General features: G+C 44.7%; 1 protein-coding gene across 8 annotated transcripts in view; it reads left to right on the top strand.

Moving 5' to 3' along the window:
- The window catches only part of NHSL1 (NHS like 1), a 180210-nt gene that overhangs the window by 117465 nt on the left and 43405 nt on the right, over positions 1-19340 (top strand). For 7 of the 8 annotated variants that reach the window (XM_086745732.1, XM_086745738.1, XM_086745736.1 and 4 more), the window contains exon 2: positions 13746-13898. In XM_086745732.1, the coding sequence (XP_086601858.1) occupies positions 13746-13898 (153 nt within the window). Of the gene's footprint in view, positions 1-11383; positions 11442-13745; positions 13899-19340 lie in introns of those variants that run through there. The other variant, XM_086745737.1, reaches the window with a different exon arrangement.

Genomic DNA, 19340 nt, shown 5'->3' with positions numbered 1-19340 from the left:
TTGCTGCAGGTTTGTAGTCTTTTTAGAAAACAGTGGTAAGTCTTGAGCAGAACTAGGCTTCTTAGGGTGAAAAATAAAAACCCTGACACAAGTGGGTTAGCTAGTGTAAAATACCGACACCGAAAAGCGAAGGGTAGTGGACTGGCCGCTGCATCTATCCAGCATCAGGTTACTTTGCAGGATGTTGAATTATGCTTTTCCTAAAAGTGAAACTTCAGAAAGGTGCCCTCAACTTCATTTTTTCTGTTTTGTTTTTGTTTTTGTTTTCTAATTTATTTATTTATTTTTGTGCAGTGCGGAAGCAGCAGCCGTTCTCAGCGGATACACCGTGGTTGTGTCGGGCAGCAGGTGTCAGTTAGGAGTACACAGGCGGCGACTTCTCTCCCGTCACCCCCAGACTGACATTATCATGGTCTGCAGAGCAGCTCCGTCGGCGGGGCTGCGGCGCTGCGGGATGGCCGTCTCCTGCCTCCGGGCAGCTGCAGCATGGACAAATGATATGATACGTACAAAGGAAGCTTACTGAAACAAGACAAAAAACCCACCCAAGGTCTACCTTGAGTCCATTTGCCCTGTCCTCCCCTTCACACCCCATTAGGAAGGTGAGCAAAGCCCAGTGCTCTAATTTTTAAGCTGATGAAAGGGCAGCAGGTTTGGTAGGAGGAAGACCCAAGGGTGGCTCATTGCTTTCTTAGACAGGAAATGATGAGTTAATGACAGATCAAACAGAAATATGTTTAATTATGTGAAAGGAAGTTCAGGACTGGATTTGGAATATACAATGATTTGGTGAACTCAGTCTTGTCAGCTGATTAAATCTACCTGCTTGGGGTTTGTAAAGTGAGTATTTCAACATTAGAAGCTTAGTCCCACCTCATTGCCAACAGATGGCATTTTGCTTGTGTTTCCTAAATGTCTCAGAAGAGCTGGGATTTGGAGAGATTGGTTATTGGAAAAAAAAAAAAAAAGAGACATGGCACAACCTTTGTTTTAATTAACATATTGTTCCCCTAAAAACATTTTTTAAACTGTTTTGGATAGCACAAAAGGAGGCACAAGGATTGTACAATTAAGAAATTACTCATAAGCAGTTGAAAAGTAGGTTGGATCTCATCTATTCTAAGAATATGCAGCACAAAACAAACAGTAATGGTGGCATTCTTATGCCTAAGCAGAAATTGGGGCAGAGGGTTGTTTTCTTGAGTTTTTTCGTCACAAAAATGTGATGCTTCAAATGGTTCATCACAATTACATCTGAATTGATGCTGTAATGCACTGCATCTGGATTATGGGGATGGTGCATAATTGGAAAGACACAGCTTGAATTTTGGGTTACACGTGGTGCCTGCTGTTACAGCAGTTACCGGAACAGCGCTTGACTTGTGAAGTGACCAGTTTTGACCTGGAGTCATTGGAAGAGAATAAATACGAATCCCCACGATGCCACTACTCCAGTCTCTGCAGAAGGGTACTTCATCAGCCTCGCCGTGACGTCCGTGCGCAGGCAGGCAGGCTGTGGCCTGACCATTACTAATTTAAAGGCTGAATTCCCCAAAGCACTGCTCGTGCCTGTTAGGCTGCAGCTCCTGGCTTTTGTTGGGAAGCTGTGTTTCAATACGCTGGCAACCATCTCAGCTGCTAGTGAGGGCTTGTCCCCGTCAGCTGAGCATGAACTGGTGTCACTGGAGATTAGGCTTCTGGAAAAGAGAGAAAAACTTGTGAATATTGTGGTTAAAAGGCAAATTATTGAAATGTGATGACTTTTCCCTGGGAGTGCTCAGCTACCTGCTCTGTGAGGGGTCAGCGGCCACGTGCTGCTCATCCCGAAGGTCTCATCCTGAAGGTCTTGTCCCTTTTCCGTCTGATTTCTGATCTGAGCCATGATGACGGTGGGACAGATTTTCCTCCTCTGATTCAGTGTTGTCATTTGTTTGTCCACTGTCGTTTGGATGCTTTGACAAGGGATTTAAGAACAGTGAAGTTTTACACACAGGGTTTGCAGAGCATGTTTGTCATTGCCCAAAAGCATCAACAGAGGTTTGTGAAACCATTTCTCTGCAGTTTCATGATCTGTTCCAGGAAGGGCTAATTAAACTTGTGGCTGGGTAGCATTTCCAAAGCAGGTTTGGCACCTCTCCTAACTGAATGATCCCTCATGGCTGTTCTCAGCATCAGCTTTTAATCAGGCTGGCTCTCCTTTTGTTTGTCAGACGTTTGCCACAAACACGATGGCATGGCTGGACCAGGGACAGTGGGCTGCTGTTTGGCAAGTGCGAGCAGGTCCCCAAGCAGATGGTGGTAGCAATGTTAGGTTAAATAATTAATAGCATAAGAGAAAAAGACACTTTTTTTTTATGTCCTGTAGCTGAAGGTGAGCGTGAGGTTTTTTTTCCTGTGTGTAATGCTAACTTTGTCCTGTTAGGTTTAATTAGTCCAAAGAGGAGCTGGATTTCAATTGCCCTGGCATAAAAAGAAATATTTTCAAAGCTTACATGAACACTGTGTTTTAGTTGCCTCATTCCTGGAGCAGGGTGCCTTCTCTGTACAGAATATTAGACATTGCGGGTTGTGTCAGATACTTTTAACGGCTGTAGCTTCAACTATGTTCTTCAAACCAGCTATGGTTTAAAAACAAAAATGTAAATTGAGTTTTGGTATACATCAGCTTAGATGATTTCTGGCACAGTGGCAAAGCAGGGATCCTGTTGGGCGACACGTCTGTCTGAATCAAGTAGACAGGGATTGAATTTTTTTTTTAGGGCTGTATTGCAGCATCCTTAAAGGGTACCAAAGGCTAGAGCTCCTTGTGTCCGTAAAGATGGGAAAAAGGAAGATACTTTTCGTGCATGCAATAGATTGCAGAATAATTTGGGAAGAATATAGCTGTGGTTTTATTGATTGGTTTTCCTGAGGGTGTAAACTTTATTCACATTGACCATGTTATTGATCTCCCACCTCCTCCTTTACGTTCAAATCGGATCTTCTGCTCCAGGGGTCAGACCTGCCTTGGAGCTGGCGGGAAGTTTCTCACCTGAGTCTTCCAGGCTACTTTTAAATCGAGCTCCTCTTATCTTCTCAATAGCTTGTGATGTAAAATGCTATCCTGTTCCAATTCTATACCAGCTCAAGCTGCCAGTAATTAACAGTGCTCTGAACAAATCTGTAACCCAAAGTTGAATTTGCATCATTGTGCATAGTTTAAAAATGCAACCACTAACATACACGGTAGTTTTATCAACTATCTTGAGATGACAGGGTTGTTTGCTTGGTAGTAGTAAACTACTGACATTTCTTTGCCTTGTTCTTCCTCATCTTAGTAACAGCCACTGGGATGTTTCAGGAATGACTGAGCTGGGCAGGACAGTTGATTGTTGCAAGCTTGTTGCCTGGGCTGGAAAACCCATGCTATTTCTGCACAGAAATTTATTTTTAAGCTCTGCATAGTTGTCTCTGTATTTGTTTGTGTGGTGTCTCCAGTCTCTAATCAAGTGTTGGAAATCTCCGAGTACAGTGTATCTCCTGTTGGCAAGATGGTATGTTAAGAAGCTCTTTCAAAAATATATTGGTAGATTTAGTGTAAGGAGTGTTGATCTGAATTGTGGATGCATGCTTGCATTTCAGTTATCTTCAAGTAAGAGTTCACCACTGGAAGAAGGTTACTCCGGAGATGTGATGTGAGGCTACAGAGCGTGTGATCTATTCTTTTTTTTCTTTTTGTGGATTACCTTTTGATGAAGTAGATGGTGATGCGTCTGGTTTGCTTAATGCCCCCACATACTTACTGATTGAAACTGTTGCCATGATATTAAAAATCATGGTAGTTGGTGTGCTCACTAGCGCTTTCAGAGGATGTTTGGTAGCAAGGCACCTTTTTCACAGTAGCGTCATTTGAACTGTTAGATGTATTTCGCTAGCGATCCAAAGAAGCACAACTATTGAGCTGTTAATGTTGACTGACCATGGCACATTGTGAAGTTTGGGCTGCTTGTTTGCGTATGGTTAATAACAAGGATAATTGCATCTCTGACACTTTTAATCAAACAGGCAGTAATAAGATTTTAAGTTGGCATCCACATTATAAATTTTTAAAGTTCAACCAATCATCAGTATGAATTTAGGAGGCTAATTTGGGAGGTGGACTAAGTGACCTTTAAAGGTCCCTTCCAACCCAAACCGTTCTATGATTCTATCATTTCATTTTAAAGACTTTATTGAGAGCCTTTATAAGAAGATGCTGATCACACGAAGGTTGTCTTAAATTTTGTTTTCAAAATCTGCTGGTATTTGATGATGTCTGAGATCCACATGCCTGTGACTAAAGAGGTTCTCTGGAGGTGCTTTAGTACGGATGTTGGTTCAGTTGTTTCTTTACGAGCTTAAAACAGGTTGCTGAATCCTGCAGTAGTATAACTGTGGCATGACTGTTACATGGGCTGGGTGCCTTACTTTAGTTGGAGAATATTGCTTTCCAGGGCAGTTTGTGCCATTATTTAATTGGAACATACCCAGATTTTCAGATTTTGTAAAAAATATTAGGGCTTTAGGGACAATACCAAATGTCTCAACTGCTGGAATCTGTTTATTATTTGCAAACCTTAGCTTTTACTGACCATTTTATTATTGTGTCATGCAGTTAATCTTTTCTGGAGAAGTTTTGGAAAGTTTCTGACTCAGTAACAGAACTTTTTTTCCAGTATGCTGTGTGAGACAGTGAGCGAGCAGTTGGTGTTTGATTTCTGCATGAGTGGTTATATGGTCGTATGGAGGTTGGTGTTTTCCAAGGAGCTTCATTTTTTTCATTTATAGCTTGCAAAGTTCATTGGAAACTAGAGGATGTGCTGGCCTAATTTTAAGAGAGGATGTCTCTGAGCTTAAATGCAACTCACCGTGAGTTTTATTAAGATACTCAGCAGAAAGAATAAAAAAAAGAACTGCCAGCTTCTTATGCCAGGATAATCCATATATAAATAACGGTATCCCAAAGAGTGATGTTGGGCAGGGAGATGGAGATATGCTACAAGAATTCTTTCTGTGACCTTTAAATAAGTGAAATGGGTGGGGAGCGTGTCCCCTTCAGGACACCCGTAAGGAGAATGCAGACTGAGATTAGTTTAAGATGTCTGTTGGATGTTAGTGTGGATGCACAAGTGCACAGCTGCCAGAGGTGGAATTACAGGCTGAACAGGCAGACGGTTCGGGACAGAAATTCAGAAACGGCATTTTTGCAGTCTGGTTTTGTTCGTTTTGCTTCAAGTCCTACAGAATGAACCAATGAGAAGACCTACACAAATTCGTCTGCCTGGTATTTTTTCCATCACTAATTCGGAAGAGAAGCATCTTCTCTGTGGTACATTATCAGGACAAATAAGAGTCAAGATTTTACAAAATTAACTTATTTGCTGTAGCCGTTTTATTTCAGTTCTTCAGGATAAGCTGTGGCATGGGAGCACTGAGGTGGATTCAGAATTTAAAATGAGTATATTTCCTGGTGGAATTTTAAAAGGATCTTCCTAGGGAGAGCGAAAAATACCCTTCTGGGAGCTGACGTTGCCTTAGCTGGGGTTCAGGAATGGCCAAAGGAAAAAGGATTCTGCCTTGCAGTTTAAAACGAAACCATGAAACAAACACATTCACTGAATGTTTTCTGTTCCTGCCTGCAGTTACAGTGTGTGGGGAGATGCTCTAACCAGAAGAAGCTGCCGCTTTGTCTACAGGCAGCCCTGCCCTCATGCTCCCTTTTCTCTCTGGTGATGTGTTTGCATGATAGAGAGGATCCTGTGGAAAGATGTTTTGAATTGTCAAAGGAATGAATTAGCTTTATTGTGCTGTGACCTAAATAGGATCATCAGATCAATCAGTCTGCTGCTTTTCTGTCCTCTCTGGCTTAGGTTGTGCAGCTTCTCCTTCTCATCTTCCTCCCTCTTCCCCCCACCCCCGCCAGGCAGCCCCTTTCCCAGAGTCTGCAGCCATAATCCCACAGGAACAGGAATAAAGGAGGGAGCTGCCGGAGTGCCCTCTATAAAGCAGTACCTGCTCGGTAATTGTCTGCGCCCAGACAGGCTCAGTGCCCTGCTCCCCCGCCACTTCACTGCGGCACGGCTCCTTCTTGGCTTTCTGTTGGGATAAAATACTTTTCTGCCTTTGTTCCCCTCTCCCTCGTGCATTCTCCTCTTCCTCTTCCTCCTGGTCCCAGGTTTAATGAATTGTGGTTTCTCGGTAGCCAGGGAAGTATCGCGCTTCACCGAGGCCGAGGTTGCCCTGAAAGAGGCCATTGTGAGCGAGCTGAGATGGAGGCAGGAGGGCAGCTGGGCGTGGTGCCGCCTGGCCTGCCTGTGTGGAGGGAGCACTTGTGTCCTCCTGAAAGATGATGGGAGAGAGCTGGCCGGGACTGGCACTAAGGGAAGGAGAAACCCCTTCTGACCATAAATTGTTGAATCCCATGGTCTTGTGAGGCTGGCTTCGACTCCTTTGGAACACCAGCAAGTGGTTGATGGCATGGGTGGAGGTGGCCAGAAGGGGCATAAAGCTTGGGCAAAAGTTGTGAAAACACTTGAGGCATTCGGCGTTCCTCACTGCAGGTGCTTGATGTACGTTAGCAATGGAAGCCTCTTCTAGGAGTAAAAGTGCAGCTTCCAAGGCTGGATGGTGTTGGTCTGAGCCAGGGAGGAGCCTGGCCCACAGGAAGGGGTTTGTAATCCTCCTGGGGTTCAGGCTCGCCCTGCAGATGCCGGGGTGCTGGGGAGCAATCCCTAGCACGTCCTACATGGACCCATCCGTGCGGACACGCTGTAAACAACTGCCCTCCAACAGCTTCTTCCCTGTGCGTCCCCAGGCGAGCTGCTGGAGGGTGCCACAGTGGAAACTTACTTCGAGCGAGTGACTGACGCGTCCGGAAAAAGCAAAGGCATCGATTTAATTGCTTTGAGTACATCTGCTTGCCAACATTTCTACTTTCCCTTTTGCTTGTTGAACAGAGACTCACTGGAAGAGCACTCACGGTGCGGTTCTCAGCTCAGTTGTATATTTTTACTTTCCTCTTAAAATGTCATCACTGCTATACAGTTGTTTAATGGAGGATTTTTCCATTATCTGAATAAAGTCATAGAACACTTTGAGTTGGAAAGGGACCTTTAAGGGTCATCCAGTCCAACCCCCCTGCAAGGAGCAGGGACATCTTTGACTAGATCACGTTGCTCAGAGCCTCATCCAACCTGGCCTTGAATGTTTCCAGGGATGGGGCACCCACCAAGTAGCTATGGCTTACAACTTTAAAGCTTAGTTTTTGCGATGATGATACATCTGTTAGCAGTTTGATGCGTCACTCCTTTCATGAACTTGATCTGTGTGTTGAGTTTACCTTTTCTTCATAAGTAGTAAATAGAAAATAAGTAGTAAAATTTGTCTTGATTTGTGGGAGGGAGCAGGAATGGGTTGCTTTAACTTGTGTTATTCTTGTGTTTTATTTGTTGTTTTTTTTTTTTAACTTAGTACTTCCTGAATTTCCCACTGCAGGCGTGCATAGGCTGGTGAGTGGCAGTAGGAAGAACAGTTGATGCTCACCGGTTTGTTAGTGTCCCTGACAGACAGCTGCTGCTGGGCAGCTGCTCCAGCTGTGGTTACAAACAGCCCAAGTACGTCCCTTTTCAACATTTGCCTTTTTATAAAGCTTCAGCTTCTTCAACGGATCCGGTGTGCTGGTGCAAGGTTCAGGGCATTGGGCTGTGAATGGGGGCTGGACAGGAGAGCCCTCCTCCCCCAGGGGCTGGCTTGAAACATTTCTGTGGAAGCTGGATATTTCCAGATTGTTTCACAGGCGCCGATGTTTTATGTTGCCATGAATATGGAGGGGTGGCTGTCCCAGATGGCTGTCGCAGAGCAGGTCAGCTGGAAAGCCCCGCTAAAGAGGGGAGACAGCAGGGAGGGGAGTGAAGGAATGGCTGCAGCGTTTCAGGCAGGCCATGCACAAGCGGCCACTCGTGTTCACTTCTCTTCTGGATGTACATGGCCTCTACTATGAATTAAAATTAGTTTAACCGTTCAGAGATTAAAAGCTATAATAATGTGAACTTTAAAAACACACACTTTTGCTACTAAGCGTGCCACACATTTCTGATTCTGAATGTGCTGTTTGGCGCCGCATCTTGTGTCTCTCATTTTCTTTGCTTCAGTCTCTGACTTGTTTGTTAGAAAGCAGTTTCTTCTGGGCCAGATTTTGTAACCTAAGTTAACAATCTCATCTGGTATGAAGTGAGATTTACTGGGGTCTTCTCTGTATTTTCTGCATTCCTTCCGATAGTATCCTTGTGTGGTGGCAGTGAGTGTGATCCCTGTAAGGATGTGAGGCAGTGAGTTAATATTAACTTTTCCAAGGTGAAGTAGGAAGTGTGCCACAGAGCAAGGTCTCCCCAGTCTGCTACCCATCTCTGACAAATTTGCCTTTAAAGAACTAGTATTAGAGTGTGTGCATGCCTACTGTTTATGCTGGGTTTATCCAACTTCACAAACCTTAAACAATTTTCCATCAGGGTAATTTTAGGTGGGATCTTTCTGTTGTTGGTTGGGGTGTTCGTTTTTGGTTTTGTTTTTTTTTTGTGGTTTTGACTACTGGATTGCCAATGTTAGAGGCTAAAGTCCTTTATGTGTTTGAGTAGTGACTACAATATAATTTTTTTCAAGCTGCCCCACCTTTTCCTTCTTTTCTCAATGTAGAGAGGCGAGCTGCAGAGAAGGATACTTCTTTCATGTTTTCAACTCTAAGAGAACGACCATTAGAAGCCAGTTGTGTGACAGTTTCTTGTGACAGGAAAAGCATTTTTAAAAAGCTGGATTGAGACACCATACTGAATTTTGTGGAAGCCAGTGGGTTTGTCTCAAGTGGAGAAAAATTTTTGGTCATTGGAGCAGACTGAGAGATGCAGATACAAGTAGCCAACAGATGTTCCCTCTGGGGTATTCCCTTATGATAGCCAATTTTGATGTTTGACCTCTTTATCAGCATGACTGGAGGGAAGGTGGAAGCAAAGAGGGGGAGGATGAAAGGCAGACATCGTCTTAGGCATTGTTTGTTCCTGGGTTTGAATAGCTGCCTCCATAGCTGCCTCCAATAGCTGCCAGATCAGGGCTTGAGGACAGCGATCAAGCACTTGTTCTCAGGCAGGAGGAATGCTTCAGGGTGGGTTGAGGATCCGGTAACAAAGAGCAGCACTGCACTTGGCACACATCACAGCCCATGGTGAAACTGGGAAGGGTTCCCAGAGCCATCCAGAGTACCCAGGATCATGTTGGTACACAGGAGCTCAAGCATGAAATGGGAACAAAGTCTTGCTTCCTAGGGCTTGCAGGCCTCTGTGAGATTCCGTAAAGACCTTGGGGAGAGTCTGTGTCACTCCCAGTAGCCCAGTCTCCCTCACATGCCAGCTTGAAATTATCATCTTCCCCTGTGCAAATGCATGGTAGCTTCCCTTCCCGCTTACAAGAGGCACTTTCTACACCCTAAAAAAGATCAGTATCACACTGAAAGTGGAGTTACCACCTTCTGGGTTTGCTCTTGGGTGGCGACACTGCTGGAGTTAGAAAATGGTCATTCCACACTCGCCTCCTGAGTGTGTCCAGCAAGTGTGCATTGAAAACAGTTTTAATGATGTATGGGTAATGGCAAATTCCTAACGGGGAGTATTGTTGTGTATGTGATTTTAAAAAATAAACAACACTAAATAGATGTCTTGTTACCAGAGTCTGATGCCAGAGTAATTTTTTGTGTAAGGTGCTTGATGGAAGTCAGTACAAAAGCAGAGTGCCTTCCTCGCTGGTGCTGCCATTGCACCGTGGTCTTATGTCCCTGTGGCAGAGGTGAGCCCGTCAAAACGTCTCTTGGACCAGCAGCTGCTGGAGAGTCTTGCTGCAGGTGGCAGTTTTGATGTCAAACCCACGTTGCAATTGTAAAATCTGTGGGTTCGGAAAATAAAAGGCTGATAATAGCGGGTTTAGACAATGATGGAGGCACTTTGTTTACCCTCTGTTCTGCGTGGTGCTGAGCCTCAGCCATTTGGAGAAACTTGGAGCAAAGTTCCCGTGGAGCATCTGCTTTTCACATGCTGCGCTCCCGAGGCCGGATCCTGCTGGAGCTTTGGGGTCAATCTGAGCCCCCTGCTGCTGGCATTTTTCTTCTTCCTGAGGAAAAAAAAATCCTTTTCATTGTTAACCCGAGGGGGTTTCTTAAGCTTGCTTTGTGAGTGAGGGCTTGCTTCTTGAGCCTGAACATTGTGCGGAGGCCATGCCCTGCTGAGCACATTGATTTGGTGCTTAGCATTTTCTCTTTAACTTCTGCAAAATTGCAGTTCATTCCTGGGAAGGGTGTCTTGTGGACCTCTGTACAGATTTTTTTTTTTTAAGGCATGAGGATATAATGTGCATCTCAAAAAGCTGGGCTGTTTCACCTCTGTGTATGAGTTCCATTTGATGAATAACAGGTTCTCTATTAGCCAGAAATAACTCGATTTTGTTTTCCGTGTATCTGGTCTGAGCTGACGCTAATGAGAATAAATTAGGAGCGCTGCTGAGTGAAATTCAATATGTAAAATTAGTGGGCTGATGTCCCAGGCAGTGGCGGTGGATCCGGAGGGGGAGGCGATGCGAAGCGGAGGCTGCGTTCAGTTGCAGCCAACGACAGAAAGTGGGGGCAAGGAGGTGGGGGGGGGGGGTCAGGGGAGAAAGAAGGATGGGAGCGGTGGGGAAGGGAGGCATCCTGATTTGCACGAAAATGCAACTCTGCTTTGCAAGTGGAAGGAGGCTGAAGGGCAGGGGCCGAGGGGGGAGTGCGGGAGGGGCGCGGGGGGCAGGGAGCGCCGGGGAGGTGCGGAGGGCGGGGTGGTGGGGACGGAGCCGGCGTCTCCCTCTGCTCCGCCGGCTGAGCCGGCTCCGGGCTGGGGAGGAGAGGGATCACCTGCAAAAGTCGGGCTTTCCGGGGTAGCCGGACTTGGAGAGCGAGGAAGGGATGAGGAGAAGAACAACTGAGTAAAGGCACGGGCAGCGAGAAAGCTCGATTTTTGGTCCTGTGCAAACGTGAATAACAATTAACTTTTTTTTTTTTTTCCTCCTGCTCCTGATTTGCATGTTGACACTGGCTGTTCTCAGCCCACAAGGTTTACATGTGAGGAGGAGAAATTCAGGCTAAAGAATTGTAAATGCTTTCGTGCGTCAGGAAGATCTAGACAGATCTGAAGTTGTGATTTGAGGAAAGAAAGGCGGAGGGGAGAAGCCGGGAGAAGAGAAGTTGGTTGTGTGCGGAGTTTGAACAGGCTGAGTCTGGAAAACGGTCACCCTTCTGCAGCTCCTCCTTTTTTATGGGATTTAAACTCCAGGATCGCAGTTCAGCACCTTGAAAATGGTGGTTTTCATCAACACAAAGCTTAAATCTCTCATGAAACTTTTCAAGAGAAAGAGTAAGTAGTTGTGCGTGCTCGCTGTCCTTTCAGGAGGCGGCCGAGACCTGCAGGAAAGTCCAGTTCCCTTCGGCTTTGCTTTGCTGACACCTCTTTTTAAGTTGATCTTGTTCTCTTCTTCATGGAATACTTTGCAAGGTGCAGAGGCAGCCTTATTGAGGTACTTCGGGATCTCTGCTTCGAGGTGGTGTTGCTTTTGAAATCATGGTGGTTTTGGAGGAGCCAACCTTCCCCATGTGCATGGAGCCACTCGGTGAGAAGGCGGGGTGGGCCGGTGTCACCTGCCGTGGGGACAGGTGTCCTGCTGTGGTCTGGGGCATCCTCCCCGCATCTGCCATCCATCCAGCTCTGCTTCTACCGCTGCTGAGCCCATGTCTGGTTACAGGCTTGTGTCACTAAGGCTTGTTCTGCGCCGAGTTGTGTTTTTTAAAGATGCTTTTGTTTCAGTGTGGCTTTTAAAATCGCGATTCTTCATTTAATTCATTAAGACAGACAAATTGCGCTAGAGAGAGTAGTTGGCAAATGTGCATGGCAGTTCTGTCGACTAGTTTTGATGACCATTGCTCTGATGAGCAGTAAACTTTAATTTTGGTGTGGTGGGATTGCAGCTGGTCGGTGGGCTGGAGGCTGGTGTTTGCCTCCTCCTCTTCCTCCCCAAGCCTTACTCCCCTGCATCCCAGGGGATGGCAAGGGCTGCTTTGTGGGCAGGTCGTTGACTACACCTGTCACTTTTTCTGTAATATCGGGATGATTGATGCTGTAGCCAGGTAGGTGGTGGCTTGTCAGTTTGTCGTGATTTAGGTGTGACCTCTAGTTAGCAAGGACAGCACAGACGGAATGTGTGTCGGCCTTGTCTGCCAGAGAGGAGGGGATGCAGGACCACCCCACCTCAGAGATTAAGAGACTAATCGAAAGTCTTCAAAAATGTTTTTCGATGTCTGATGCTAATCTAAAAAAAGTGAGGAAAGGCAGTTAAGAACCTTCCCCCCCAAGTCCTTTTAGGGCAAAACAGGCATTGAGCATTAGGCTGTAGGTAGGTTTTAAAGCAGAAGGCGTGGCTTATTTCCTTTACCGAGTACTGATTATTTCGATCTGAAATGATGCCGGCAGAAGCACAGTGGTGTTAGGGAAAGAGTATTTTTTTTCAGATTTCAGAACACAACAGGAGGCTGTTGTGTTCGTTTTGCTTCTCCGTTCACGCACTTCCTGTGCTACCAGGTAGGCATCAGAGAAGCTTTACAAAGCGATGCTGCAAGCAGCGCAGCAGGGAGCAGAGCCGGGGCAGCAGGGAGAACAAGGGAGGGATGCGGAGCTGGCGAAGGCTGCGCTGGCCGGGCAGGTGCTTGGGAGGCAGCACAGCTGCAGTGACTGTTTCTGCTTTGGAGAGCTAAAAGCAAGGATGTGCAGCATGCTGGCTGAAGGCCAAAGGGTGCCTGGGGGATCATAAAATATAACCCCCAACTGCCCTTTTCCTGCTATTGCAGGGTGGAGAGATAAGGCCATTCAACTGTAGAAGTTTTTATTGATGATAAACTTTAAACAAAAGGTAATGTCTGTCTCTTGAGGAGCGTAAACGATAAATAAATCTTAGCAATATGTGCTTTGGCTGATTCATTACTAGACTGTCTGTAGGGAACTTTGAACTTGAGCAGTGTCAGTGTTTTATTTTCACGTGTGTTTTGGCTGAGGAGAGGTGGCCAGAGCAATCCCTCTCCAGTGCTGTTGTGCTTTGAGCAGTATTTGCCGAGGGAGTTGCTCTTGTCCAAATCTGCTTTCCATGCATGGCAATGGAAAGTAGCTAATTTGTTGGCTTCACTGGAATTTTTGTTTCTGGTTTGAATGAGTGTGAGGTCAGAGAAGGTTATTTCCTGGTACAAATGAACCTGTCGTAATCTCATGGAGACTGTCATATTCCTAGGGTCACCCTCAAGCAGGGGGAAGCTATCCTGCAATGCACAGCACCGGGCGGGATCAGGGGACTGCGAAACTGGTCTTGTTTGTGAAGACTGAGAGCTAGAGAGGGGACCACAGAGTTGCAAGTTGAGAGTAAATACAACAGCAAGTATAAACATGGAAGAGGGAAAAGTGTTTCCTGCATAACACAGGAGAATAAATTGAGACTAGAAATAGGAGGGGTGGGGGGGTTTAACTGTCATGGAAGTGAGGTTCTAGAGAGCTACGGTGGCAAACAATCTTTTTTTTTTGTTTTAAGATGATGCACAGCTTACACAACTTACATGTGGGGTTTCATTCTGTAGCTGTCTGCAGTAGCATTTAATTTATCATTATTGTCTCTCTCTGCAGCTGTTTCCAACCTAGATGAAGAGAGTAGATGGACTGTGCACTACACTGCTCCTTGGCACCAGCAGGAAAATGTGTTCCTGCCCTCCTCAAGACCACCTTGTGTGGAAGACCTGCACCGACAAGCCAAGCTGAACCTCAAGTCAGTACTAAGAGGTAAGATCCTGCTGCTGCTCTGCCATGGTCTTTGCAAATATATCCAAATTGCAGGCTTCAGGAGAATCTTGCTTGTTTTTCTGCCTGCAGCACATCAGGAACATTAGTAGGATTTACCTACTGAAGTGTAGGGATAGGACAAAAATGCTTTCGCTGTCTGGAGGCAAGGAAATCTGTTACTTGGCAGAGCACTCTAAAATGGAAAAGGAGAAAGCCTGGTGTCATTGGGCCGTTTCAGTTGAGTCTATGGAGTGTTTCCAAAACTGTACCTTCTATTTAAGTAAGTCCCAAGTTACTCCATTTATACTTTAGTGTAAGAGCCACATCAGAGGTGTTTCATTTGGTGATTTCTTCTATTGTTGTGCAGTGTCTTTTCTAGAGATGTGGCTACTTCTGAGAAGTCGGAAAAGACATTGAGGACAGAGAAGGGAAGTGGGGAGCAGGGCACTCACAAGGACTCTTTCAGTAGTGAAATTACTTTTTTGCAGAAGGGTGCAACATATTTTTACCCTTAGTACCTTCGTTGGGGGTGTACCCCTACAATCTGGCATGGGAGGCATTGTGTTAGTGCAGCCATGAGGACAGAGGCTGGCAGCCAGCGAGGAGGACTGTGAAACATCTGTCCCTGGGCCAGAAGCAAAGGTTAAAATTACAGCTTAGTGTCCATGTTCTGGAAATGGTTAACCTAGATTTTTCTTTACATTGGCTATTCAACAAAGGGGGTTACCCTGCAAAGAGCCGACTCATGTCAAGTCCCTTTTTGTTTCAGCAGGAACTGCAGGTGCTTGATACTTTGCAGAGTTAACCTGGTTTAAAAGAACACTGTAATTTTTTTGTTTAACATGACATTTCTGCTTTTTAAATGTGCAGAAAACTTCATTTTGTATGTCTGAATAGAGAAGTGTTTGGCTGCCATATTTTATTTCTCTTGCCGTTTCTGTGGTTAATTGATTTTCACCATCTCTTACTGGGTGCCTTTTGTTATCATTTAATAGAGGAGTCTTGACAGCCAGTGTTACTAGCTCACGCGTGGCTCAGCAGATAGCCTGTGTGTCTTCTGTACTTATTATGGGATTAATGCATTTGTGCAGCCCGTTAACCTTGAAATGTGTACTGTTCCCTTGCAGGCACACTTACCAGTTCTTTACAAAAGAAAAATATTTGCCTGCTTTAGATTAAAAAGAATACTGCTTGTGGTTAGCTTTTTGTAAACTTTTAACTGCTCATTCTTCTATTTTTCTGTTCTCTGTTTGGGACCATTATCAAAGAAAACTGCATGGGTTAAAATGCTGCTCTGATTTTCTTGTGTTTTATCAGAATTGTATGTACTGCAGTTTTGTCTTCTGTCAATAGCTTAGTTTCACACAAAAATATTAGATATCAAGTATTATATGCTGCTTTCCCCAGCTTACATGTCTGAAGTTATTTCTGACTGCTGGGATTTTTCTCTAGAGCTACTGCTCTTTATAAAACAAAAGCTATTCAACACTGCTACAGCTTACCAATTAGCTGTTTGTGTTAAATAAACTGACTTGTGCACATGACATAGGGACTCCTTGGTAATGAACTGGATTTCAGTTTCATGTTTCCAGAGTAATAACAGAGAGAGAGAGAAGAAACTGTGATGCTTTCACTAGACCTCAAGCTGCTGGTATAGTCAACAAAACTCTGCTTGTATATATTTATTTTACTTGAAGCGTTTTTCATGGGCCACATTTATTCCCTAAGAGTAGTTCTAAAGCAACTCCTTGGTATGGCCTCTAGCTGTCCTGAGTAGCTGCAGCATTAACACCATTTTCAGTAATTTTCGTTCTTGCCTGTAGGGGCTCTGAGTAGGAAGAGAGGCAGTGACTGAAGTTTTATCAGTTTTACTCTGCTGCTGCTTCAACCAGCACTGTGAAATCAGGAAGACACCAGTGCTTCTGATCACATTTGGAGGATTGAGTTAAAAGTTGTGTAGCCAGAGCTGAGTTTCGTTCAGTATAAAAGTGCTGTAGAAGTCATGATGTGCTTGTGATGACTGCTGAACTGCTTTTCCACCTGGTGCTTTAGAAAAGACAGATTTTTCCAAAGCTGCTTAATGGGTAGGAAGTAACCTGCCTAGTGCAATGTGATTATAGTGCAGAAGACCATAAGGAAAAGTATCCTCATGAGGAGCACCAGTGGCTGTTACAGAAACTTTAATTCTGCATTTCTTGACTTCATGATCAAGCTTGCATTTTGGCATCTTTTTGCTGTTTCAAATGGGTTGGTTGAGGTGAAGCATGGGGCAGTCAAACAGTTGTGTGTAACTTATTGTGCTGCTGGTGGTGAGGAGCGAACAGTGTTGGATGACAGGGTGCACCACACTCCATGGTGGTGAATGCTCATGTTCTGCAGAAAGCATTTGCACAAACTGGAAAGGAGTAGATCAAAAACAATTTTTATTTTTTTTTTTTTTTTTTTTTTTTTGTGGTAAGCTGGAGCTGAAGAAGTGGTCATGCACAGCAGAGGAGAAATACTTATGTTTGGTAATAGAGGAAACTTCCTTGCAGTAAGGGTACTGAAGCACTGAAATAAATTTTTGGGCCTATGAGTTTTTTAAGAATACACACCACTCAGAAATTATTTGTGTATATTTGATCCTCTCTGTAGAGGAGGTAATGAAGGAAGAGAGAACCTCCGGTGGTCCCATCTAACCTAATAATGTGGTCCTGAAGGCTAAGCTAGTAGCTATAGTTCAGAGCGTTAAAACACACCTGTTTCAAAGTTTTCCTGTTCTTGTCCAGATTATGAGATCTGGTGCTGCTAATACATAGCAAATTGATTGTAGACTGTTAATTACTTATTAACATGAAATTTGTCATTGCATTCAGTGCTGCCCTAGTAAATGATAAAAGTGAGTATAAAACTTGGGTAACAAATAACAATTCACATGTAGAGGTAAAGCTATTTATCATTTTTCTTTCACGCAGGTGTTCAGATGCCACCTGAAGTTTTAAAAAACAATATTTTCCAGTAATCTGATTTAGGAAATGAAGCACTTGGAAGCTGGGAAGTTTGTGATGCACAGTATATCTGTTCTCGAGAACCAAAGTGGCTTTTTGTAACTTCCATTAAAATTTAAAGTTGTCATTGACTAGAATCAGTGGCTTGAACGTGTTTAACCCAGGGTATGTTACTACATTTTAAATGAAAACTCTCGATTGGCTTAATCTGGTGGCTTGAGCAGGTGAGCAAATTCAGCTACACTTGATAATCATGGTGCCATTGCATTGTGATTTGAATGTTTACAAAATGGCGCAGTTCTTTGATTGCCGTGGTAGATCCCATTATTGTAAATGTTTTGTTTGCACTGGATAAAACATGTTCTCCATTTTTCTGGGGAAACAGCCATGACCTTTGCGGTGGAGCAGGTGGGGTGACACATTTGATGACAAACATGTGCCATCCAAGGCACCTGTTTCCTTGCCCTTGGGACCAGGCTGCTCTAACTGGTCTTTCCTGAGAGCTGATCTTAAGTGACCCCTTCCTCATCGTTTCGTGGTCACCTTATGTTTTCCAGCACACAGACGTTCAAGTGGAAACAAAACAGTATTGACCCTCGAGGAGTCTTGTGTGACTCCGTGATCCATGTCACTGTTTCTTCCTAGGGAGTTGTGAAAACGGGAGATAGAGAAGACAGATGGAGGGGTAAAGCTGAGGCTCTGCATGTGGTCGAGATACCTAAATCAATCCTACTCCCTTGTGCTGTGAGCTCTGCTCCAAGGCTGAACGACTGGCAACGTGAGACTAAGGTCAAGCAATGTTTACTGAGTGGCTGGACCAGCTCTGAGAGTCTATTCTAGATAGTAGCAGAACTATGAGTTTGCTGTTGTTCACAGTGGCATTAGTGTTTTTTTTTTTTTAAGGCGGGCCGTTATCTGTGCTGAAGGGGCGAGTGCCACATACCACTGTGTTTCCTGCAGCTTTTTTGGTCCATGAGGCCAAGAGATTGAGCGAGTGTTCAACGACAGTCAAGGAGGTAGCGCCATAAAACAGCCCCTGTCCCTGACAGGGGGCACTGACAGGTCTGGTTTGTAGCTCTGCAGCATGGTTGTGTTTAAAGGACCATTGTCTGAAGAAGTCCCTAAAGTGTAGTGGTCTTCATCCGGGAGCACAGATACACAGCAGTGGTGTGTAGCAATGATGCAGATATTTGGGTAAGAAAAGTAAACTGAACCTAATCCTCATTTTGCTAACTGGATTATAATCTAAAAGTGCCAAGCAATAAGGCATGAAGCACGAAGATGGGGAGGAGACACAGCACTGCTGTAGTGTTGCTTTGCGTAACTGCTTGGAGCGTGTCCTAAATGAGCCTGTCTACGTTCTGGACAGGTTTGCAGCGTTGGCAGTATTCACAGGTGTAGGTCCAGTGTCCTAGAAGGAAAGCCTAAAGTAATCTGGAATGCACTGGCCTCGGATTATCTTGCAAACTGTGACGAGGTGAAGGAACAGGAAGAGTTTCCCTCTCACACCTGAATTCTCCTTTGCTTTTACGTTTTTTGGACCATCCTATATTCTCCCTCAAATGTGGATATAAGTCGGTTGAAGTGCTAGGAGGCAGAGAAGGGCTTATATAGCCTGATTTCCAAGGGGCGGTTATCTTTCAGTTCCAGCAATTAGCATTGTAGAGCACTTTTGACTTAAAAAAAAAAAAAAAAAAAAAGAAAGAAAAAAGAAAGAAAAACAAGGGAGAAGGATGAGCCCTGCTGTTGTGTGTTGTCATTTGTCCATGAGTTGGGAGACGACAGGCATAAAGGGAAGGGACAGAATACTGGTGTTAATGTTAAAGAGCAAACACACCCAGACTGAAATGACACCAGGCTGTTAGGAGATAGCCAGCTCCTGAAGGGTCTTGTGGGCACTTTCTCTGCGCAGTTCAACTTGCAGATGAGGGGCAGTGTCTTGTTGCATGCTTCTGGTTACTGCCCTGGCTGGCTGTCCTTTCCAGCAGGTAACAAGGTGTCAGATTCGTACTGAGGAAAGTGTACCTGTAAATAGTGGGAACAGTCTGTATGCTGACTTTCATGTTCCTTTTCAGACTGTAGCTGCGGAGACTTCCTGCACAACTGCCTGTACTTTGTGCCTTTTACCCCCAGGGTAATTGTGTTGATTCAAGCTATGTACATAATATAGGGCTCATTGTTCCAGTGTCGGCGATGATTCATTTATTATCTCATCTTCAGAAGAGCTGGATTTGGCTGACTAGCTTCTGTTTAGCTTTGTTGGCCAAATTCAAGGAATGTATTTAAGCAGCAGTGATTGAAACACTTGATTTGTTTTCCAGAAGACATCTGGTTAGCATTGTCAAATAAAACCGGATTTAAGTAGTTACTCATAAAGCCTCTATTATGTCTTGCTGCAAGACCCTCCAGACAGGTATGTGTTTAGCCTTTGTTTTCTCAGTGCATCTGCCAGATC

Source organism: Chlamydotis macqueenii, chromosome 3 (assembly GCF_036417535.1).
Source record: "Chlamydotis macqueenii isolate bChlMac1 chromosome 3, bChlMac1.mat, whole genome shotgun sequence".
In the NCBI taxonomy this organism is placed as follows: domain Eukaryota; kingdom Metazoa; phylum Chordata; class Aves; order Otidiformes; family Otididae; genus Chlamydotis; species Chlamydotis macqueenii.
Note: the sequence above shows the minus strand (reverse complement) of the source record. Positions and strands in the feature narration are given on the sequence as shown.